This window comes from Ambystoma mexicanum, chromosome 1p (genome assembly GCF_040938575.1).
Source record: "Ambystoma mexicanum isolate Mex_15411 chromosome 1p, UKY_AmexF1_1, whole genome shotgun sequence".
Taxonomy (NCBI): domain Eukaryota; kingdom Metazoa; phylum Chordata; class Amphibia; order Caudata; family Ambystomatidae; genus Ambystoma; species Ambystoma mexicanum.
The window spans coordinates 1,071,773,071-1,071,798,477 of record NC_090921.1 but is presented as its reverse complement, the minus strand read 5'-3'; the positions used below and the strand labels follow the sequence as shown (position 1 = coordinate 1,071,798,477).

The following is a 25,407-nucleotide window of genomic DNA, read 5'->3' as shown; positions in this document are numbered from 1 at the left end:
AACTCACAATCACCTATCCCTGTCTCGTCTTTTAAAAACGTCTCTGCTCTAAATTTGGTTGTTCTATTTTTTCCTGCTCCTGTTGTCAGCACCATGATGCCCTTGCTGGTTGGTGATAGCTGCGCTCTGCAATTTCTCATAACATAACATCCTTGCCCTTTTTAACTTGAACTTTGGAAATCATTTTAGGTGCTGCAACACCTTTGCATTTGTTCCTAAAATGTATCCAAAGGTGCAAACATACTTACCTGTTAGTGTTGTGTCCAGTGAAGAAAGCTTGCTTAATGCTAGGAATGATGACATGACAACCTTCAGAGAATGATCTTTTGAAAAATGCAATTTAGAAAACGAGATATGCACTGGATATCATGTCAAAAGCCATGCACTCGGATTTTCATTCAGTCATCAATCCGATGGGCGAGGTTTGCATTGGGGCCTGGTATGCAGACAGGCAAGCCTGGCAGGAGCCCACATGAAGCAAATGGGAACTGATGGCATGGACAGGGAAGCGACAGGTAGGTAATAGGCTGCGGCTTGGTGCTCTTCTATGATCTCATGTTGCTTCATTTGTATTCTTTGTGCTCCGTTGATGGCGTTGATTTTGGCAATATATCTTTTAAGTCACGAACCTATGATGTTAAAAAAAAAAAATTAATGTTTGTAAAAGTCCCACAAAAAATAGAACACAGAAAATGATGTGGGATATGTATTGAAAATAAGGGGGGTGGAAAAGTCCCACTTCCTTGGAATGGAGATCATACAAGATACAGGCAGGTAGCGAACGGGACTATATCCTGATGGAAGGCCCGTGTTACTCCACTTCTTAACTGGCTGAGTTGGAAGTGGTGAATCTGTGAATCTCTCCCTCGCCAGGTAAAAAATGAAAGTATAGTATGGCAGAATGCCCATGTAAGGGTGTGCAATCCGGTGCTTTTTTGATTTTTGCTATGCAAAATGATGGTAGTTTTGTCTCTCAAAAAGTGGGCTCTGCTAAACAAGCCTCACTTTCAAAATACTCCATGCTGAAAAGTAAAGCTCATACATGTGTACTTTGCTGGGCCCTGTCTACTGGCACACCATCAGCTGCAATATAATTTGGCAATATGGTAACTACAGAGTAACATGTGCCTTCCTAAAACAGCCTACTAGAACCAAATGAATTCCACTCGCCATGGTCTGTATTTGAAAGTACTGGCACCCATGTTCAAAATTAATTTTAACTGCATAGCCTCCTTTGTTTGGTGGCTGAGCTTTGGCTAAAGAGAAATATCAACCTATATCGAGGTTTGACATAATGGCAGATGAGAAAATACAGTTAAAATGATTGCCAAAACTCAATCCGATGTCATTTATTATTTCTACCTGGTTTCTAATGGACCTGAAGCCGTAGAACCATTGTGTATTGAGTTTGGCTCGTATGTTTAAACCACAACACATGAAGCCCTTTTGACCAAGACAGAAAGGGGACATGGGGACGGACATGATGGATGGGTGTAGATTGCACACTGGAAAAGCGGCCAGCCATCTTGAATATGCCAGGACACACATCCTTCCATGAGACCCCTCCTAATTTCCTACAGACAAGGCACACTGAGAGCAGCCATCACAAGGAGTAACACTTGTTGCAGCAGCAAGATTAGCAGAAGTCTTGAAATAGACAAATCTGCGGTGGCAAAGTGGCCATAGAAGGGTATGACAGAATGCCAATTACAAAGGTGTAGGAGCCTGAGCTTGTTTTGATTTTTGTAACCCAAAATGACGCTGGTAATTCTTCGAAAAATGATCTGTTAATCAGGCTCACTTTGATAAATTCCCCCTGCTGAAAATCATAGTGCAAACCTGTATCTTTGCTGGGCCTGTCTGCTGTTACCCTCCAGCAGATGCCATGTAGTTTGGCAACATGGGCGCTGCACAGTAACATGTGCATTCCTGAACACAGCCCTGGTAGAACCCAAAGTTCCACCAGCCAGAAACGCCTTTTCTGTGAGGGCAGCACTGATCCAAAAGTGTATAATTGTGTGCTCCCATGGCCTGGTGGCAGTTTAAAAAACGCAAATAAGCCATATCTAGATTTGACATGTTAGCCCCATAGGAATCTACAATAATACTGGCCAAAACCTTTGGTGTCACTAAATTGTCACCTTGGCTTTTAGTGCCCTTCCTATCAGGGCCTCCTGTGCATTCCCTGTCTGGGCTTGAGTTTCCTCCAAAACAGACCATTTTGCATCAAGCCCCAGCAAAAGTCTTTGTTCGCCTGGAAAGTAATTTTTATTTTCCAGGAGGACAATAGCTTCCCCTAGGGGCAGGGAAAGGCCCAGTGCTTCAAAGGGCAAGCTCTGCCAGGCCACAGGAAACCATACCAGGGTATTATTACCAGAGCATTGTTTATGTAGGCAGGCAGGCAGGCGAATGGATGGAGTTAGAGTAGCCCAAGAGAGAAGAGTTCAGAAAAGGGTATCACCACCTTAGACTATCCCAGGGCTCCCACACTGCCTGTGTAGCCCCTCAACTTCCTGCAGACAAAGCACTCTGGGACTGTCATCACCAGGTGAAAACAATCTGAACAGAGCAGATCGGATTTCACCCCTTAGAGAAGACTACAAGGGGAACAATTCACTGTAGCAGATTGCCTACTTAAGGCGGTGAGGCCCATACAAACCAGTAATAGTAGTGGGATATCAAAATTAAAGAATGTCCAACCAAGGGTCTATGAAAATAGGAGACCTTAATTAAACTAAAGATACAAAGACACTAATCAGAAAACACTGTAACTCACCCTGTAAGAGACTTAAGTGGAGTCCTCTATCTTTTTTCAGACATCTTCATTGACCTTGAACATTGCTGCTAAACATGTTGCCTGTCTCCCCCTGTCTACAGACCCAGAGTGCCTCTGTCAACCTAAAGTCTGCATAGTCTGTGCCTTATATTATAGGGTGGGTTACACTGTTTTTGATTAATGTCTTTGTATCTTTAGTTTAATTAAGGTCTCCTATTTTTATAGACCCTTAGTCGGACATTCTTTAATTTTGGTATCCCACTACTATTACTGTTTTGGATGTCATATCTAGATTTGACCTGGTAGCCCCTAGGAATGTACAATAATACTGGCCAAAACCTTTGGTGTCATTAGCTCACATCCTCTTCTGGAGAGTATAGCCTGCCCTGGTCCAAATCTACCCTAATCTGTGAAAGGGGTATACCATTCCGGTTCTGCCTGTTTTACCTTTATGCCTGAGATCATTGGTGGTTTAATAGTAGTGTGGGGCAGAGTCGGAGAAGTATATACTACTTAACTCTGTGCTTCTGCAGAGCAATAGTTATTTTGTCACTAATGTGGCGACACCCCCACCCTTAATTGTATCATGTTGAGGAATCATCTAGAAGGACCATCTTGAAGAACCTTCTTGGAAGCATTGCAAAGAAGATTTCACTGGAGCCTTGTTGGGTGCAAGCATGCCCAAAGTTCCCATCCATTGCGTGAAGAGAAGAATGTCCAAGAAGGGTGTAGACCCTCTCCCCAACCACTCCAGAGGAGCATTTGAAGTGACCTTCTGGGCGAAAGCCTAACTGCTACTGTGCACTGATGCCCAGGACTCTGCCTGCAGATGTGGAAAGCTCTGTAAGTGAACCTGGCCAGCCTCCTGGCGGTTAATGGCAGAATACAGACTCACCTTTCTAGGGATAATGTTGCCGTGAAAATGGCCACCAGGTGGTGACAATTCCTTAAAAATGCACCTTGCAGACAAACAAACACTTTCCCCAAATATTCTAGGATTGGAGGTAATAATATATAATCATACTCCTCCTAGAATATTTGGGGAAAGAATTTTAGGAGTCAGGATAAAAAGGTTGCCTACCCGGCGACTTTTCCACTGCAAGATTATCACATGGAACCCCCCTTCTCAGGGACCCGGAGAATTTTCCCACAATACCCCAAGGACCAATAGAATCTGTCTTTGTATCTCTCTGCAGTGTATAGTCACTTGCAGCCATTTCAAGCCATTTGAGCAACTTCAACCCAATGCAAAGACCCAGCAAAGCTGCCTTTGACACTCTCCCAACTACTGTTTTAGTAGTAGTCTGGGGCTGAGTAGGAGCTTAGAAACCACTACTCATCGCTATACTCCTGCAGGGCAGTAGTTATCTTGTCACACAGAATTTTGATACCTGTGTGACACCGGGCAGCTGATTCAATGGTTTGATGGTTTGGTGTGTAACCTCGGTGGCACAGATTCATATCAAAGCATGGTCAACTCCTGCGCTGATTAAATTAGTATGAAAGATTTAGGCAATAGTAGCACCTTTTATAACAGCTTTCAGACGTTCGAGGGGGAATAAGCCTGATATAACACAAACACACAGCAACACTCCTGTCAACCAAAGGAGCATTGCAATAAGGGTTCACGGGTCATGATGTTAAAGTCTGCTGCTGTGGAGGCACCAGGATTTGCCATTCACCACCACGATCTGTCTACTCTAGCGTGGCCTGGTCCGCTCTCAGCCTGTGTTCAGCCTGATTTAAGTCTAGGTGGCCACTTTAATGCAGGAAGCCCTTACAATCATGTTTGTCTCGTAAAATGTGAATGTCTGCCCTGGTCTTACATCTGTACTCCTTTGCCTTTTTGAGTATCCCCCTCACAAAACGTGCACTCGGGAGGATCCCGCTGTTCCATGTTTGCCCAGAGAAATGGTCTCCTGAGATTGCAGAAGTGTCAGGGGTAATTGCAGTCAACAGGGGCGGGGTTGCCCATTAATGGATTTATTTATTTATTTATTTGCATTTTTAAAGCGCTCACAGAGCCCGGGGGCATCGAGGCGCTGTTACAGGAATATGTCTTAGTTGCGTATTTATAACGCGCTTACTACCCAGAGGTTCTAAGCACGGACCCGGGGATCGAACCTTTGTTGCTTCGTGTCGTCTTGTTTCCAAGGCGAGCACGTTGCCCCTGAGCTGTCCTCCCTAGACAGATGTTTAGCTTCAGACTTCTTGATGGAAGATTTATTGACTGTGGTCCGCCTGCAATTGTCCAGAGAACATCCAAGAAGCAGCGCCAAGCATCAGTCTACAAAGCATATGTGGAAGCTGGACCCACTTTGAATGTATTCATGTTTAAACATAAAAGGACTGTAGTTTATCTTGTATGAATGTTTATTAAACATGGAGTTTGATAGACCACCTTAAGGGAATGTTTACTGAACATATGACCTGGTTGCAGCAATGAGTAGGAAGCAGGTGATCTAATATCAGTCCTCCTTTAGGAAAGATTTTGTGAGCACATCATGTGATAGAGGTCCACCTTAAGGGAGTATTTACATGTCACCTGGTGTGGCCACAGTCTATGCTGCTGGATTTTTAGTGAACACATGGTGGGCTCATGCAGCCAGCTCGATGGAATAATTAGTCATCGTAAAATGTAGCTGAAGCAATATTTGTACATGTATTGGTTTGTGTCAAGTGGCCTTAGGTAGAGTTCATTCATTGTCTTGCTCTCGTCTCTTTTAGCATGCATGCCAGGATTCTGGGGGGTGAACTGTGCTTACCCCTGCCACTGCGAGAATGGGGGCCAGTGCAACGCTGAACACGGAGAGTGCACCTGTCAGCCGGGGTGGACAGGAAAATACTGCTCTCAAGGTATAGTATACAAAGTCTTCACATTGTGCCCCGTAACCTGCTTCTGTCACCTCCCCCTCTCCAGTCCTTCAGGGAAGAAGGCGGGGTGGGCATGGACTAAGAAAACGCCATATGCCAACCCTTATACAAGAATAGGTCCAGGCTACATAGAGAGTAAATGCCCACGTCTTTATTTGTATGCCAGAGTGGGACGAATGAAAAAGGGCCCATAACGAATGACCTCCCCATTGCCCATTTAAGTGGATCAGTGGTGGAGCGCCAGACACTCAAGGCTGCGACCATTGGCCCGCTCTCCCATCCACGTGAGCCTTAAAGACTTCTTCCTGATACACTGCAGAGTCTTGAAATCCCCCATGATCCTCCTTGCTGCAAGCACCCCCGCTGTCCTGAAGCCTTCTACTGTCGACGACAGCTTGGACAACCGGTCCCGAGTTCCATACACAACGCTTGAACCTTCCTACCAACCCTCACCTTTTCTCTTCCATTCTACTTCAGGGATGTGCTTTGAAAAAGCTGCCCAGCTGTATGAACACGATACAAAATCCCCAATGGAATACACAGATGTATTATGATATTTTTAAAAATAGTGGGTCAAAAGCATTGTCAACATGACAAAATATTGCATATTATTGATTGCTTGATTGAGTTATTTGTAACTTGCACGCAACGAACCAAATCGTATTCAGGCGCAGATGGAAATAAAGCAGAAGAGGATACCATCACGGAGCGGGTGTTATCAGCAAGCCTCAAATCCTTGGGGTTATTTAAACTGTTAGGTGTTTAGTTATAGATTTCATTGGTAGGTGGCACCAATGCCAGGCAAGAGTAGGGCAGAGCAATATGTAGACATTGTAAAACACTGGGTCCTGCACCCTCATGCTCTCCAGACAGTTAGATTATACTTCTCTTAAACCAGGATGAGCACTACCTCCTCACCTAGCAGGACCATCCGCTCAAAGAGGTCTAGTATTCAAGCATGCGTTCTATTAACGCTTTGAAAAGGAATATGTGGCGGTGCTTAGTCGTGGGTTTGTGTTATCATTGTTGTCCATAAAATGACTAGGTGGGAATATGAAAAGCCTTACGTTAAACGGATGTAGCAGATTCTCAACACTGTTCTTAAGTGCAAATTTGAGATTCCTAGGAAATTCACACAAAATGGACGATTCTCGAAACCAAGTGCCAATAAAAAAAAAGCAAAGAAGATGCACCTTTGGTACTGACCAAGACCTTATTCTCAAAGGTGGCCTGTGCATTTCAGTGGGGCTGGACGGCAGCATAAAAGATCTGCTGGGCAGCCCCCCCACCCCACACCCTGCATGCATCAGTGTTGGGGAAGGTCCCCGAAACTGATGTATGACGGGATCCAGCCACCACATGGGCTCTGTGACATTATTTCACAGTGACTATCCCTGAGAGGGCCTGTCCTAGTGAAATGCAACCAAACACAGCCTTTCTATCCCTGTTTTAGGGACAGAAATGCAAGTAGAGCAGCAGAGATTCATACCCCTGCTGTTCCACTTACAAAACAAATGTACAACAGAGTTATGAATGGCCACTTACCCAGGGCCCTTACCTTCTGGTTCCACCCTTTCCCCATCGTAATCAATTACTGTCAGACTTTGAGTGCAATGATAAATGACTTTCTTGCGTTTACATGTAAACATGGACAGTCTAAAGAAGTGAAAGAAAAGCATCTCAATAAAGCACATTGGGAAATTGGAGGCACCTATTTTTGCCAGGAATCAGGCATTCAAAGAACAGACTCATTTTTTCACGCAATTGAGATGGCAATCTCACGAGACACGCTTGCGTTTCTCTGCATATCCCACCAAGCCGCACGGATGCCGGGAGAAGAAAGAGCAGTAATCACAGATCAAGCAAGATGCAAGCCACAGTTGAAGTCTGTAGCGAACTTTTCAGATTTAAGATGACCCAAAACAACACACCAGAGTAGTTGTGTTGCTAACCCCAGGCCTTTCACTCACACGAGCCGCAATCATGCACAGGTCTTAATCTTGACACACCAACATCAGCTGATATTGAACAATGCTGCATCACCAGAAACTTAAACAAGGAACCGCACTTCTTCCTTCTCTATATACACTGCCCCCACCCTTATCCAGCATCCATTTCCTACCACCATCTACCAGTCTACTACACTAAGCCCTCTGGCAGCCCCAAATGCCAAGGAAGAACAAACAGAAACTAAACGGAACAGTTAGAACACCCAGCAAACCCCTTAATACCAACTACGGCTAGAACATTGGACCACGCCCACACCAGAAAATAAAATGAGAAGGCTTGGTCATCTTAATGAGCATATGATGGAAACACAATCTTTGAATGGCAATCAATGATGCCAGATCAACATTACAGAATGATGCAAACATCAACAGAAGCCCATCAGCAAACCTCTGCAATAAGCCTAAATACTCTGGTACCTGCTGGCTTCAGAATTCATCACATCATTAGACAGAGGACGTCGGGCAGGGTGTTGCATTGATCTACTGCCTACAGAGGGGGACACACGCCCTAACTGCCTATGTGTGCTGACAGAAATATAAAAAATATAGACCTCGCACCCCCAAAGCTATTGTTCTCAGTTTCTCCAAGAACGCCGCAACCTCAGTAGCACAGTCCTGAATTCTGCAAGCAGTGATAGTCAAGGATGATCACAGGTTCTGATTTGATGTGTCCAACATTCAGGCACAGACATTTCTATTGAAAGGGATACGATGAGGCTTCAATCATCTAAGACAAGGTTGGGCTCACATCCAGAGCAATACTTGGGACGTACTATTCACAGTTAACATTGACATTTTTTTGCTGATTCACATTTGTAGAGCGCACAACAGCCCAGAAGCATTGTGGCGCTTGTTACAGTAGGTGATCATAGCTTGGTTACATTAACAAACAACAGACAATCGTAATATGTACAAATAGTAGGGAGCAGATGGGAAGCATGAGGAAGGGGAGCAGGGATGGAAGGTAGGTGTAAGCAGTTAGTTGAAGAGATTCGTTTTGAGATTTTTACGGAAAGCATGTAGAGAAGTTTCAGCTCTGAGTGTGGTATCATATCCGCAGTTGTTATCCCAATTAATGTGTTCTGACAATCCGATCAAAGGGCCAGACATAATGTCATTGATATGGCTCCAGCTCCCCTTAGTAAGGGATTAAAACACCTCTTCATGTGCTACTTAATGGCAGAATTTAGGACACATCATTTATCAGACATTTTAATATTGAGCAATCATTTTTATATTTTTCTGGCCTGAATGGTTTGCCTGGATTTCCATGCATCTATCTTGACTCTGGGACAGTTTCTTGCTACTGATTCCAGATCCCAGTAAGTAGGATAAAACTGCAAGTAAATCTCCCTAAAATATCCTACTCTAAATGTCCTTCTGTCCAAATCACATCTTGCAAAAGAATAGTGTGTTAGGGGATACACAAACCACACATACACTTATTAGCTACTGAATATTTTCTATCATGGCCTTGCTTATGGTAATGTCCTAATAATGGGCTTTTTGAAAAAAAATGTCTTATGGCAAATATTTGAATTACCTTTTCTTTAAATCAAACATTATGGACTGTGGGAATGTGAGGACCACCAACTGAATTCCCACATACTCTGAAAACGTGAGACTAGGCCATAGTATGTATGCATAGTCCGCCTCTGAGCCTGCGCACTTCATAGGTGACTGAGCATATGTGTTCCTCTGCTTGCAGTGTGCATCCAAGGATTTTATGGGGAGAAATGTGCCAAGCCCTGCAAGTGCCAGAATGAGGCGGAGTGCCACCACGGGAATGGAAAGTGCGTGTGCCCTCCTGGATACCACGGTATCCTCTGCGAAGCAAGTAAGCATTTGATCATTCCTAGGGATCAGTGTTTCCATTCAGGGGTAATGTTCTATGCACATGCCATGGCAAGGCTACTCTGTTGGATAAATCATTGTGATTCTTTAGCGGGGTAATATAGTACATTTCGTTGGTATTAAATATTGTTTACTGTCAGTACCTGCACTGTCACTAAAATCAGTTCTCTTTGGGGTTGGAATACTGCAGGTCTACAGGAAGCACAGTCAGCTAAGCTGCCAAGTAGTTCTTGATTAGCCATTTGACTTGTATGTGTGTTTTCTCTTGAACAGGCACACCAGTGTATCAGTTAAGCTTTTATCAAATTCAGTGAATTAATTATGTTTGCCTCCTCGGCTTGTGTTGCAGTGATTTATAAGGAAATATATTTGTGCAGCATACAGCATGAACTAACTTACCAATTGATGCTTGTGTAAATTATACATTATTTGTTTATTATTGGTGAAAGAGGGTGGATTGAAGGCACTGGAGAATGAGATAATAAGCAGCAGGTGATGCTACTCATATTTTCACAATGCCACTTTTTTGGGGGAGCGTGTTCTGTAGTGGAGCTCTCAAAAAAAAGAGACAGTGGCGGCCATCCTTTCTCAAAGCACCTCAAATAAATTCAATTCTCACCCAGGGAAAGGCGCTCCGCCAGTCAGGTGGTTGGAAATGCGGGCAAGAACACATTTTCCAGCCACCCAAGATGCCATCTTGATTGTGGGAAGACAACAGGGAGGTTCTCCCTATTGCCTGCGCAAGTCCCCACCCTCCCCTCCATCCCCAAAGACATCCTGCTCCCTTTCGGCACCCTGTCCCTCCCTCCCACTTAGCTGCTGGATCAGAGTTTTGTGCTCTGGTCCCTGCACTGCTCCCGCGCGCAGCCGGCGTCATGGAAATGGAAAAGAGATGTAGGTAGCGGGCAACTTCTTTGTTTTTTACAGGAGATTGGGCTCATGCACGTGTGGAGCCCATCCCCGTAAGATTGTATTTGTAACTAATTGCACCCCGAGCAAACCCCAGGGTGCGAATAGCTATCAGCCATTGTCAAGGGCAGTACATTGCCAGTGACAGTGAACAGCCCTTGCCGAAACCCTTGCTTTGCCCGGGTCTGCCTAATCTCGGGCTGGCGGGCCGGGCCATTACCGGCCATGTACACCAGTGGTCGAAGTCAGTAGGAGCGTTTGGGAGCAGTGCTTTTATACTTTTTTTTGTTGCTGTGACACTGTTCCTATACTTTAATGTTGAAAAGAAATGTTCCAAAACAAATAATAAGAAGAATTAGGAGAAAACTTACTCCAGCATACGGCAAGGTGAGGGTCACGTTGCTGCTTTGCGCACAGTAGCAACTGCGCGTTATGCGTGGAGGTGGCACGTGCCTCCTCAATGCTCCGGCGTGGGCCTGGCAACATCCCCTTATGTGAGGTCAGTTGTGGATGATTCTCCGGATCACCGACAGTATAGGGTGCCTGCATAGAAGTCTTTAACTGTCTATCGCTCAGCTGAGCCATGTAAAGCAGAGGCAGGCAAGTTCACCTGTCTATTCCCAATCATGTCATTCTTTTGTGCTTGTTCATCTGTTTGGTCCTGGTAGTGGTTTGGATTGGTGGTGTGGAAAACACATGTGCGCTACGTTTGAATGTATGTATGTCGGCACGATGATAGAGCTCAGCTATTTGTTGGCTACTGTTGTTGGTTTTTTGGAATGCAATGGATTGGCGATGAATCTTATTCAGCTTTCTATCTGTCCCATTACTGTTCTTGACCTTTTCTTGGATAACAATAACGAGAATGTGGTGTCTGGGCAATAAAATGCATGGTCTACAAGGAATGAATGCCTTTAATCTCGGAGCCAGAAAGCCATGCAAGTTGATTGCGCTAGCTCTGTTTTTTTGGTCATGGGCCGTGCAGGCTACAATTCCGTCTTCTCTCAGGGGTCTACTGAATACGAGAGTCGCTATCCATTGAAAAATATAACCAACTCTCACCAAAGCGTAAACCATCCTAATCAACACTTCACAATTCCAAGTGTGTCTCAGTCCTGCCAACACTTCACAGCCTTGCTTTCAAACGGTGGTTATCGCCATAAATAACAGCGTCTAATCCCAGTGGTGGAAGTGTCCCGAAAAAAGTAGTGGAACTGTGGTCTCAGCAGGGGAGAGGGTGGGCGGACGCATAGTGCAACATGTGACAAGTGTTGCGGCCGCGGCATTGCAATAGTCTAAGTGACTAGTAACTAAGGCTCCTAATATCACTTTACTCTTGCACAGGGACATGAATGGGGGCATCTTCTGTATAGAATGGAGAATATGGTCGTAAAAAGTAGAGGAATGATAAACAGAAAAAAAATGAAAGTAGTGGCACACAGCTTCCGACCGTCCCCGCTCACTTCGATCACTGTTAAACAGCCAGTGCACAGACGACTCGTTTTATTCCTTGCAGTGCAGTTTACACACAAGCGCAGCTTTGATTGTACAGACATGTAATGCTGTGTTGTAATCAGTGGTAGAAGCGTATAAAAAAAAGTAGTGGAGCTGTGACCAGGGCAGGGGACCGTGTAGGCAGGAAGGGAGGAACATGCAACACATTTTTTAAGGGTTACAGTCATACTGGTTGACAGCCAATTGAGGTTACAGTCATGCTGGTTGACAGCCAATTGAGTTGAAACAGATCTAACTTTAACTGGAACATTGGGTGTTAAAGTGTAGAAGTGCGAAAAAAGTAGTGGAACTGTTAAAAGTAAAAAATAAAAGTAGTGCAACGCTGCTGCCGACTGTTCCCGCTCACTTCGACCACTGCTTGTAATGAGCAGTTTCACACTGCAAATGTAATGATGATATGCAGTATGAGCAGGGGCGTTGCTAGGGGGGGGTCTAAGGGGGCTAGAGCCCCTGATCTTTTGGTTGTAGCCCCGGATAGAATCTCAGGAGCTACAGCCAAAAGACTAGCTAGCCCCCAGTCCCAACAGTTCCGACATCAGCGTAGCCCCGGGTCTTTTCCAGACCTAGCAACTCCCCTGAGTATGAGAGAGGAGTGCACTCTTGCACAGAGTAATAGTCTAGTACAGAACACGTACTGTTAAGTAGTTTGCTGAATCGCAGCACAGGGTTCGCAATGTCAGACAAAGACACTGGGCCTCATTACAACTCAGGCGGTAAGGGTTTTACGGCGGCGTAAACAGCGCCGACCCTTACCGCCTGAGTACGAGGTCCCTTAGCGCCATGGCGGATTTAACACCTGCTTTTAGCAGGTGTTAAAATCCATGGCACTAAGGGACCATGGAGTTAATTACGCCACCGTAATTTACGGTGGCGTAATTAACGCCTTCCCCACTCCCATTATGCCCTATGGGGCAAAATGGGAATGGGGAAGGGAAAATGGGAAAATGGGGATTTACCGCCCCGCCAAGGTTGGAATGGGGCGGTAAGTCCGCCTACCACCATGGCGTAAACGTAGTTTACGCCATGGTGGTAAAGTCACGGCCCAGGCGGTAACTTACCGCCTGGGTCGTAATGAGGCCCACTGACAGCAGGGAAGGGCCGAGGGCTCATTGACAATTTCCAGAGTTGCTTGCTATGCGGGAACTTGCAGAGCATTTTACAGAGAACCTTTTCCCCATTGGATTGCTTCCTATACTATTGCCCCTGACACGCAAATTCCATGTCAGCGCAGCTGTACTAATGCCTTCGTCAGGTGACTCGTACGTGTCCACCTGACGGTGATACCATGTGCCCACTGATTCTTCTGTGCAGATGTGTTCTAACATTGCTCCACAGACTCCTTGCCAATGATGCGAGGTCATAACATCAAGATAGTGCTGCCTTCATTCCATTAGGTTTGGATTAAAACCTTGTGCCACTGTGGTGAGCCTCCATTGAGAGGTCCGGGTCTGGTGCATCTTTGCCCCTCTTGCCACCTGCTCTGCATGCAATACCCACAGAGGTCCCCCAGATTGTAAAGCAATGTTCCAGTTGGGACCTCGCCATTGGTGAGCACAGTGATTTCCTAGGACGTGATAATAGTGTGATCCCTTCACTATTTGATCACTTTGACAGATGGCTTAGCCACTGCGCGGCTTTGTACGGTGGCTCCCCATTCTAGTACAGGGTGTCACCAGTACAGTATACAACAGAGGTGTAGTGTCATAGTGCTGTGTACATCAGTGCGGCATCACATTGGTAGCGAGAACATAGGCTACTGACATGTTTTGTTTGTGCAGTATAGTGAGCATGTATTACCTAAGTACAGCTAATGAATCAAAGGTCAACAAATGGGATGTGAGTACTACTTTTATTGAATACTGTTTATAGTTCCTACTTTCTACAACTATTTGCACACTTCTCCAGTTCTGCTCTTTTTGCAGTTAAGGCAATCCATCATTTAATTTGATATGGTCTTTGATTTTGATCACTTCTCTTGGGCTCCTGCCAGTTGGCACGCAGTAAAGCAATGTGCCAGCTCTGCTAAGAGGCACCTTTGGGGCAGCGCGCTGTGCAAGTGTAGAAGCGCATACCTATCATATCGTGCACCTATTTTGATCTTCCTAAAAGCTCTGGCAAAAACATGATTGCACATAGTTTATTTCTTGGATCTATGTTTTTGTTTTATTGGTGTTTGTCCCTGTTCCCTTTTTTATGACTCATTTGTGAGCAATCGTTCATCACATAAACACAATTGTTGGACCGCTTTGGGGGTCATTATAGCTAAGAATGTCAGATTTGATATGGTTGTGTGACATTAAAAAGTTAGGACTTTATGAAGACTGTGGAATTACATTTTGGAGAAATAAAAACACCTTACCGCTATTTCTATTTATTCTTGCAAAAATACACATTGAAATGGTGTGCAAATGTCCAACAACAAAACAAAGACTCGCCAAAGGGCTAAATAGGGAAAAACACGTTTTAATGCCCACATGCCCTTCCGTACGCTCCTGCTGATGCCCCATCCCTGCCAGAGTCAGAGTTTCACTACTTCTTTTGTTACACTTCTACCACTGAGGTAATTGCTATAATTAGCCTGTGTAAACTGGAGAAACTCTTTAGTTATGCTGGGCCCCAGCCGCGGACTGATTTTGTGTGTGAGCAAGAAGGTTTATGGGTAAATGCCACACCCATATGCCACCTTGTGCTCCTCCGAACCAAATGTGTTTCCTAGGCTGTAGTTGCATTCCCTGCTAAACAATGTGGTGGTTAGCTCAGTGGTCGAAGTGAGCGGGAACGGTCGGGAGCGGTGTGTTCCACCACTTTTATTTTTTACGGTTAACAGCTCCACTGCTTTTTGCAACCATTTTCACCATTCCGGAACTGTTCTTGGTGAAGTTAAAGCACACTTCTCCACTTTACCACAGGATATCAGTTACAGCTAAACTGAAATCCGTTTCAACTCAATGGGCTGTCACCCAGCATGGCTGAAACCCTAGAGAAATGTGTTGCATGTTGCTCCCTTCCTTCCTACTCTGTCTCCCCCGACTCACAGTTCCACTACTTTTTTGGTACACTTCTATCACTGGGTAAACTCTCCCCTTGCTTGGTTTCTTTCTAAACTACTCCAAGAAGTGGAATAGAAGACAATGTGTTGCTGATGTATTGTTATTGGTACTAATTGCGTGTAAAGCTTCATAACAATAGGCGTGGAAAGGGCTTGGTAATACAGATTTGCCATCTGCGTTTACGGACGGACGTCTCAACTCTTTTGCTCTGGGCGCAACTTTTGAAGCCTTTTGCGAAAGGACAGAACCGGAAACATCTGTCTGGGTTTTTCTTTTCTGCGCAGCATACTTACAGATGGACTTATCCCATGAATAAGCAAAGGGCAGCTTTGCTTCTTTGTAGAATTTCATACTTTGGCTCTGGAGCTGCAGACAGGTCAAACAGTGCTTAGGCTTTTACTATCCATGGTGTGAGGGAACACAAAAGCAGATACTGCTTTGAGTGCAAAGGTAGCCTGGATACAGAATTTAACAGTGGTTAGCTATGCTTGAAGTACAACTTTTTCAATAAATGCGAGTGTGTTTCCGAAGAAATTCCTGGCAAAAGTTCCTCTTTGAAATTTCCAGAAGAATATATATGATAGTAGATATCGAAAGGGTGTCGAGCATATTCAGTGCTAAAGGTGATGTAAAAAGGAAAGAGGGACAAGTGTGGAACAGACAGCAAGCACTGGTATGCTAGGCACAGTTTTGATTACTTTTTAAAGATCATAATTTCTTGTGAGAACGCAGTACTCTATAGCCGCCACATTTCATTATACGCCTCAGAAGGCTTCTAAGCTTGAAGGCAGATGTCCATGGTTGGTGATTTGCATTAGATATCCGATAGAGACACCGTAACTAATATTGGCGCAGAATTTGGGGGACTGTCCAGGCATGAAAAATAGGTATCGAAAGGGAAGGAGAGATCGTAGTTATCAATTGTGGAAGAAATAATTACAGACTGTTAGATTACAAGATGAGTGGTCAGGATGCAGACAGGTGGTATATATTTATGGGCACAACAAATGCAAGTTCTAAAATAAATGACGGGGTAAGAACCCGGTTCTATGTGATTCAAACCAATCAAACAACAGAGAATGAATTGATAACAAACCAATAACAACGAAAAATATCAAATGTCTTTTGTCTTAATTTTGGGGGAGTCCCTCAACCCTCCATTCCCCTATGTTTGAAAGCCCATCCCAAGCACCTTCGCACCCGTTTTAACCCCTTAGCCCCCACTCCATATATATTTTTACCAAAGAATTCGTTCTTTTTCGTTGTTTTGGATTCGTTATGAATGAATTCATTCGTTTAAATCACTGTATACCAAGAAACCTTTGCAGAGCGTGGCAAGATTTTTGATATATGATTTTTGGATGTCTAGATTATCTTCCATTTGGGAGAAGTGAAAAGAAGGATATGAATAATAGAGAGGGGCCCATGTGTGCAGGGGGCCATATCATTTGCATTATATGATGACGAGATGATACATTATTTTTCACTGTTATTTTGTTTTTGCTACGCAATAATCTTTGTAATAAAACAAAGACAGGGCAAAAAAACTGTAATTTCTCTGCTCACTCTGGCTCCCTCAGTCTTGCCAGGAGTGCAGGGCTATTGTGATGGGAAAGGGCGTGATTGCAGATGGAGGAGTGTACTGGAGCCGTGGTAAGCAGTTTTTAAATCTGGCTATAGAACAGACCACTTGCTGTGTAGAGAGATACCGCTTTCCTGGGATTGCGTCTGGCACATTCTCCACCCACAATGTGTTGAATTCCCCCATAGAGAGGGCGCTGTATAGGGATGCTTGCAGCTCCCCTCTCTGCCCAAATAGAGAGAGTATGCAAATGGGCAAGCATTGTGCCCCTGAGGATGAAGGGGCTGAAAGAGTGACAGCAAAGTAAGAGGGAGCTTTCTTTGGGATTTAGATATAACTCCAAGCAGTGCATTCTTCACCATGATTACCACCATAGCTCCCCACCCACTTCGCATCTGTGTGTCTCCGTTTCTGTTGTTTTCTGTTTGTTTTTGATAGGCACGGCCCTTGTCTGTATACGCTCCTATTTCTTCTGAGACATTTCATTGTCCAGTGATGGGGGGAAGCGAGACTGATTGCATCTCAGCTGATGCTATGGCCATGTAAAGATTGGAGCAGTGGCATAACGCATTTCTCGTTCATTCTGTAAAGTTGAGGCTTGTTGAAGGTTGAACAGTACTTTTCTGGCTCCTCATGATTCAGCGTCACTTTTTTTCAGTGGGGTGTGTGGAGGCTTGACATTGTCAATATACTTATGTCAGATGTTAGATATTACTAGACAGGCCACCTTGTGACCACTTTGTGCTTTTTTTCAGAAAAGCATATACATTGGGTGCGGAGGTCCAGGTGTGGCATAAACCAGACTCTGGTCGAATCCACTTTGTGGTACATTTGTAGTGCTGGTTCCTTCAGAGCATGGCGGGCTGGCAGCTGATCTGCCTGGCTGCTTTGTCTGAGAGGAGGTGGGGAAAGGGGACTCAAAATGTGATTCTAGGTTTTATAGATTTTGCATCACCAGGAGAAAACAAAAACAAAATGTATTCAAATAATATTAATGTGTATTGCTGACACGTTTCTCTCAGACTGCGTATCTTCAGTCCCAGAACAAATGGTGTGTGTGCCAAACCCTTTTGGTGCTCACATTATTACTTGAATAAAGTTTGTTTTTATTGTTTTTGCTCCTACAGGCAGTTCTCTTTTATCCTTTTTAGGCTGGATTTTTTGTTTGATTTTTTTCTAAGTGAGGTTGCCTTTAGTTGCTTTTAGTGTGCATTTGATGCTATTTGATAACTCGAAAACACATATAATATTATTACCCGGTGCGCCAAACTTTCATTGCAATGTAAGCACTGATTCGTTGTTTTCCGAGCCTTACCTTATGGTAAGCCCGGTTAGGTTGTGCCCCGCATCTTCGTTTTTCCAATAAAGCCACCATGGAAAGGGAGAAGGGACTAGATGTCCCTTCTCCCTGTTCCATGACGGTCATTTGTTTTGTTTACCCTTCTTTTCCCTTTGCAATATGGCCGCCACGGAAAGGGAAAAAGGACCACTTATAGTCTCTACTACCCTTTAATGGCGGCCATTTTCTTTGTTTACTATGGCCGCCACTGAAAGAGAGTACGGACTACGTGTTCATGTCCACGCTGCATTTATTTTTACATTTCTCTTTTTCCGACTGTGAAACGCAACGCATCTCGAAGCTGAAAACAAAAACCCACTAGTACCCTGGTCTAACGGGCTGGGGTACTAATGGCAATAAGCCCCTCACCTGTGGGCCATTACCGCATAAGCTAATGCCCCGGGGGGGGGAACTACGGCACTTCTTGAGAAACCTATTTGCTTAGCCTGGCCACGTTCTGATCTCTTGTCTGTAGTTTTGGAGGATTGATTGGATCCCCCTTAGAGCAATTCATGAGATTTCCCGTTCCCCTCAATTCTTTTATCTGTTTCATCAAAATGTCATGGTCCACTGTGTCATATAAAGCAAAGATGGCAGCGAGTGTCAATACCACTTGATGGCAATAGTTTAAGAAGATGAAGATTTTCTTTTATTATTGCTGGTCCATTTGCTGTTCCTCTCATTGGTCTAAATCTGTTGACTAGTAGTTTGGGAAGAAGATTGTGGACGGTGTTGCACATATTCCTAAAGATTCTCTATCTTTGATTTTTCTGGTATATGAGATGTTTCATATGGGTTATAGCAGATTTGATCAAATGATGTTTCCATTTCTGTGATGATCATGGTGAGATGGAATACATAGTCTTTAATGTGGCATTAAGCACCCATTCCAGGGGCTGGAGCGGGTATTAACAGGCCAGCGGCCCAAGTGAAAAGCCTGATCGAACCCAGGGAGTTAGTGTTGCTGTAACTGGAGCTAGGTCCATTTTCTTTTAGAGGAAGCTGTAGATGCCTTATAAGGAGGCATATTGGAAAACCAATTAAAGATATTTCATTATATACCCCAACTTTCTAGATGAGAAACAGAATTAAGAAAACAGTAAACACTAGCACGAGGAAGATAGTTTTGGGATTTAGCACGTTCGGCTTCTACCCCCAAACAAGATGTGTACAATTATCTATTTTAGGTCCTTTTTACAGGCATTGAAGTCACTGGTATAATGGCCTGACACATCCCAATTCCACTCCCATTTTCTGAGACTAAATACAAGCTGTTTTTAATAATAATAGTTTTATTTAAAATAGTTCATGCATGAAGCCCCACTCATAATACAACGGAAAAATACCTAAAACACTGCTTCCAAAATCAACCTAGCAATGAAATGTGAACAAAATAATACTGTTTGCCTGGCTTTATCTTTCAAACAAATTAGAATAGTCAATATAGGATTAAAATGGCATCCCATTATTCAAAACAAATAGCCACCCATCAACAGGCAAATGTGTGTTAAGAATAGTACATTAGTAAAACATGTCCACTTATCTTGAATGGTAAAATCAACAATCCTAACAGCATTTAAATAGGTTTTCATTTCAAAGTGTTGGAAGAGACAATGTCATTTTAGTTTTAGAATGTAGCAAAATCATATCCTTTAGTAGCCCCTGTTTCGTGGCCCTAAGCAAGCCATGGAGCAGCCATTTGTGGCCTAAGTCAGGGACAGTTCCCACCACCTCATGGCAACAGCACTTAATGGTCTGTATCTGCAACCCTACAGTCTCTTCTCTCTGCACTAATGAGCCACCCAGTGGCTGCACTTGTAAGTTAATTGCACTTCCCCTTTCCCCTCCCCCCGGCACTTCTCCACTTACGTCCTCCCTGCACTTGCGTGATCTGATTGACACAAGGCCTAGTAAGATAGTTATTTTGTCTTCCCTTGTTTCCCCCTCCTTGCCTTTGATCACTGCTGTGCGGCATGGCCTTATTCTGGCCTGCCCCTCAGCGATGCATCGGTAGATGCAGGGGGGGCATGGTCTTCACCCAGGCTGCTCTGCTGGGCAGTGTAGGGATTCCTTCACCCAGGCCACTCAACGGAGCAGCTCCAGACTTCCTCCTCCCTTTCTCTTCACCCGTGCTGGCTGGCGAGGCCAAGCCGAGACTTATCTTCACCGATTCACCCGCTGAGGTGGAGAGGACTTTGCACGCTTCACCTCCCGGGCTGCACCGAGCATACGTAGACTGGGATGAGCTTTTTGAAGGGCCCACCTCACCGTCCACGAGGTGGGCCATCAGGGACACAGCTGGGTAGCCTGGTCTGGGCCACCCAACACATGCAGTCCAGGGTTGGCTGCTCTTGGTTGGCCCAGGCAGAAACTGGCACATTCCCTGGCCCTGGATAGACGGGTCAGTCCAGTCTGGGGCCGTCTGGTGCCATTTTCAGGAGTTAGGCACTGGGAGGCTGCTTGAGGCAGTGACCCCACCACATGGAAGTCTTCTTGTTTTTCTCCTTTCTTTCTCTCTCTCCCCTTCAGCTGTCTTTTTGCAAGTGTCTTTTGTTTTAAATCCTCTTTGGATTATTTTCTCCCGTGCCCATCCCATTCTTGGTAGGGGAGTTCTGTCCTATTGTTCTTTCTTTTTCTTTCTTTATGTACATACCATCCAGCCCCATGGCAGGCTGGATGGTTTAATCCAGACTCACACACACACACACACAAATAAAACACACGCTACACATTTATTAAAAATACTTTATTTACCCTGGTGTCTGCGTCTTTATTCCTAGAGTCCCTTAGGGGACAAGCATGTAGCTCCTACTAGCCGGGCCCCGTGGGGCCGCTGGTTACACTTAGGAAAAATCCAAATATTCATTATTTGGCTTCAGGGCATCTAAATATAGAATACTTGATTTTTAGGTTGCTTTAAAATTCATAACATTTGAAAACAGAAGGAGCATCTGATTCACGCATCTTCATGGATCATATTCCCTCTATTTGCATCCCTTTTCAGCTCCTTTATGGACTATGCAAAATGTACTCATTAGTTACTCTTATGGGCGAATGGAGACCATGAAAATGGCAGCGTGCACAGTATGAATCACAGTAACTTGACATCTAAACAAAGGCTTATACAGGGCATCAGACCTAATAATAACACTGTTCATTTGTGAATTCTGCTGTTCACACATCCTGCTAGACCTTTTGCTTCTGCAATGGCCTGAGAATGTACTTTATTCATGTCTAACTAACAGAGGTCAATATCACCTGCACTATATCATTCAGATTATATAGGGATGTAATTGTCAATGTTCTTTAAGAGTCTCCATACACTTACATTTTTACATTTCTTTAGCAGATACAAGGGAGCATGGCTCTGTGCAGACTGGTCAATCTCAATGACTCCCTCAGGAAAATGTCTTCCCTCTATCTGCAACATCTTCAGTGAACCAGGAACCAAATCCACTTGTAGGCACTATAGTTGTGCTTCTAAACACTGGGTTTCCAATACTCCTATTTATTTAAATCCTGGTTGGGGCCTTGATAATTGCTTCTTCCTCTCATTTAGATGTTTTAAGATGAGTACCATTGTGCACAGATGCTTATACGGACAAGCACCAGAATACCTGAAAGAACGTCTGATACTTGAAAAACATATCAGAGTTTCCCGGTCTAAGGACTCGATGCGACTGGCCCAGCCTAGATGTAAACGAGTTAGAGGCAATGGACGCTCTTTCACGGTGCAGGCAGGGCTGGTTTCGAACAAACTTCTTGCTGAGATGTGTATGGAAGAAATTAGCACCATCTTCAGGAAACGTTTTAAGACGTTGTTGTTCATCTAAATCGTTAGCTGTTTGTGTGGTCTATGTCATATATGTTGCGCCCTGATACCTGCGGGTTCCAGCGCATTATAAACTAATAAACATTTGCTTCATGATGTAATTGGATCTCCTGGTTGTATTGTTGGTTTTCTGTCCAACTCCTTAGAGTGTCAGCATAAAGAGACCCGTTGCTACACCTTGTACTCATTCTGGGGTATTGTGATTTGGGATACTTTCTATTGTGTCTATTCAGATCAGGTGGCTCCATCTGTAGAATAGTTCACCTCCCATATCTTTAATTGGTTGATATTGTGAGGAGTTATATAATGGGTGTGTTTATGGAGTCAGATTCCGAAACTCCCCTCTCATTTGGGAGTGCAAAGAGTCCTTTGTATCCCTCCACTTGTGTAATGACTTCAACAAGATAACAATACTTTAGACTGTAAACATTAGTGCCTTTGGTTGTGTTTGTATTAGCTGTTTTCAAACATCAAATTTGTGTTTCCCTAGGATGAGTGACAACAAATATTGTAAAGTGTTTCTAACACGCCAAATCTTTTTTCTGAAAGTCAAATTTTTTTTGTTTCCAAATATGCATTTATTTTCTTCATACCATTCACTAATGAAAGGTTGGAGAGAATTCAAAATGCTAATGGTACTTAGTTGAAATCACAATTATTATAAAGATGTCCCTGAATGTATAACACACAAAAGCTTGGTCACTGGATTTCACTCACATGGATGTACAATTTAGAAATATGTTTCTTGAAGATACGAATCAATGTTACCACTTGATCTAGTGTCATCCCTCTTAATATTCCTGTTAGTTGACCAAATACAAGAGTTCCCAAAGTCTTAAGGTCAGAGGTCAACTTTGCATCTGCCATGGATAGCTAATGATTTTGCTTGAATGGCTCTAGCATGACAATGTGATATTTATGTTTTATTTAGCTTCTGGCCTTGGAAGATAAGAAATGGCAAGCCTCTATTTTATAATGTTACTCTAGGGTCTAGTATGCCATACAAATTGACAGCCATGAGTTATCACGTACTGGAGAAATCAAGATATAGATCAAATAATTTGGACACCACAACACCCAATTCCCTTTGGGTATTAAAAAGCATTTTCTGACACCAGACGCAAGCTGTTTGGGCATATAAAGGTCTCTCCTGGAATTTTCTGTTTGTGAAATTTCAGAAGTTATTTTTATGATACGTTCATTACACCTCACTCGGAGGCAAATGGCATTTCTCAAATACACAGATGGAGGGCTTGGTTTTCTTCATTGGAGTCTTGCATTCTGTAAAGCATTCTGGAATGCCTTTCAGGTTAATTAATAATGTAGCTATCACCCCCATGTCAGGGGGCATGGATAGCCGTTAACGGCCCACCAGCCCGAGCTTAGGCAGACCCGAGCGAAGCACCCTCCTCCCCCAGAAAAGCGAGTGATTGCTATTCACAACCCAGTGCTCCGTATTTGCAAATAGTGTTTTTGTTTTCATGGGAGATCCGGGCTCTGCGTGTATTGCGCAAGCCCAATCTCCTACAAAAACAAAAAAAGATGGCTCCCGCCATAGCAAATAGAAAAGGGACCTAGTTCCTCTTCCATTTCCATGGCAGGCACTGAGGATGGGAGAGAGCCCTGGGACCAGAGCACAAAGCTCCAGTCTAGCAGGTAAGTGGGGAGGGATGGAGGTGGGTAGAGAAAAGGTGTGTGATGTCTCAGAGAGGAGGGGGAGCGTGGGGGCATGGGGAGGCAACAGCACCCTGTTACCTCCACACAATCAAGATGGTGCCACCAGGGGAAAAGGCTTCAGGTGGCTAGAAAATGTGAGCGGTACACACTGTGTTCTCACCTGTATTTCCATCCACCTGATTGGCTGAGTGCACTTCCCTGGGTGTGAATCCACATTTGACTGGCTGATTCCAATTTTCCTTCTTGAGATTAACAACGTGCTCTGAGCTAATCTGCTAATCCAGGGGCATCCAGATGTTTAGCATTTCGAGCACCCAACGTGTGAAGCCTCTCAGCTGAATGTTACATACCATACATCCAATTGACATAGCATTGATACCTATATGATTGTAAACAATAACATCATGTTAGACTAATGCATGTATAGACAAGTGAACAATTTTACAATACGTGTCAGAAATAGACAATTTCCCCCAAAATATGTTGTAATCTTTAAATAGCATTTCTTGTGATAAAAGTCGTGTATTCATTCAAATTTTGGGCTACATTGTTTAGGCATAAGATAGATTTATATAGCAAATAGTTGTGATGCCATGTTACATATGTATGGGAGGCAATATATCTATGTATGTAGCTACCTACGCGCTGAAATCTGAGTGTGATCTTCAGCTCTCAAATCAAGGCAAGTTGAGTACCAATTTCAATAAAGTAATAGTAATTGTATACATAAAGTTGTATTCCATACATCTTGGAGAAAGCATTACATATGTAGCATATTAATATCATTAGTGTTCTAGTGAAAATGAGAAGACTTTCAAAATGAGTGGAGTGTGGTTTCTGATGTAAGGTTGAAATTGCAATGACTCTTTTCCCATCTTCTCATTAGAATGCCCTTCTAGAACATTTGGGTTACAGTGCCAACAGGTCTGTGAGTGCCACAATAATGCCACCTGTCACCATGTGTCCGGAAGATGCCTGTGTGAAGAAGGATGGGGCGGAGCACATTGCGAGAAAGGTAAGTTCCTCTGTGATTGGAGCATTTTGAAGCAAAGAGTCGTCACTGCCCTCTGTCCATTTCTGGTTTCTAGCTATTCACTGCAGAGGAATGCAAGGCATAGCTTGACTTTCTTAGCTCTGCAAGTTACCATTGCAAATCTTGCTGAGTCCGTGAAAGAAAAGAATTCCTGGATCTTGCTGAACAGCTTCAGCATCGCTCCCCTTAGGTGCATTCGGGTCTACAAACAGTAGATGTCAATGCCATTGCTATTTTATGGGCAAACTAAGCCATGTTTCCATCAGGGCACCAGATCCGTTATGTAGTTTAACATGCCACTTTAATTTGTGAAACAGATTCTCTGACCCTGCAAAAATCACGGAGACCATAACACAAGATCTCCAAGTCTAATATCTGAGGCAACTTTCAGGAGACATCGCAGGAGAAACGACTGGATCAATTTAGAACTACTGACCTGTCGAAGCACCAAGGGCCACATTCACAAAGAACTTGTGAACACAGGGCACTCACAAGTGGAGAAAATATCTGCATTCTAAGGGAGGTGCTGATCGTCAAAAGTACTCTGTGCGTGTAGGTTAACTGTTGTGAGGCAGTGCGCCTGCAGAATGTGGCCATGGGCCCTGTTTGGTCTGTTCGGGGAGGGACTGTTGCAGATAAAAGTGAACACCTGATTCACAGAGGAATGTGCTTCCATCTGTGGCAGTCTCTGCACTCCTTCCCCTTCATTCCCCTTCCTCTGATCTCCCAATCAGAATCAATCAGACACTAAATCGCTGAAAGGCACTGCAGCAATGCAGCGAGGGGTCCTGGACTGCTGCAGATAGAAAGGTGCATGCATGATAACAGTCAAGACATAGGCTTTGTCTTTGACTACTCCAGAGGAAAAGATGGTGTGGGTGCCAGGTGGCTATGCTGGGCAGTCAGCGTGGAAGGGCCATCATTTCCTTTTGGACACTAAGGGCCTTATTATGAGTC

General features: G+C 44.1%; 1 protein-coding gene across 2 annotated transcripts in view; it reads left to right on the top strand.

Annotated features, from left to right (window-relative positions):
* PEAR1 (platelet endothelial aggregation receptor 1) overlaps nt 1–25,407 on the top strand; it is a 390,559-nt gene that overhangs the window by 314,991 nt on the left and 50,161 nt on the right. For both annotated transcript variants that reach the window (XM_069604561.1, XM_069604559.1), the window contains exons 16-18: nt 5,504–5,632; nt 9,368–9,496; nt 24,304–24,432. In XM_069604561.1, coding sequence (XP_069460662.1) covers nt 5,504–5,632; nt 9,368–9,496; nt 24,304–24,432 — 387 coding nt within the window. The remainder of the gene's footprint in view (nt 1–5,503; nt 5,633–9,367; nt 9,497–24,303; nt 24,433–25,407) is intronic.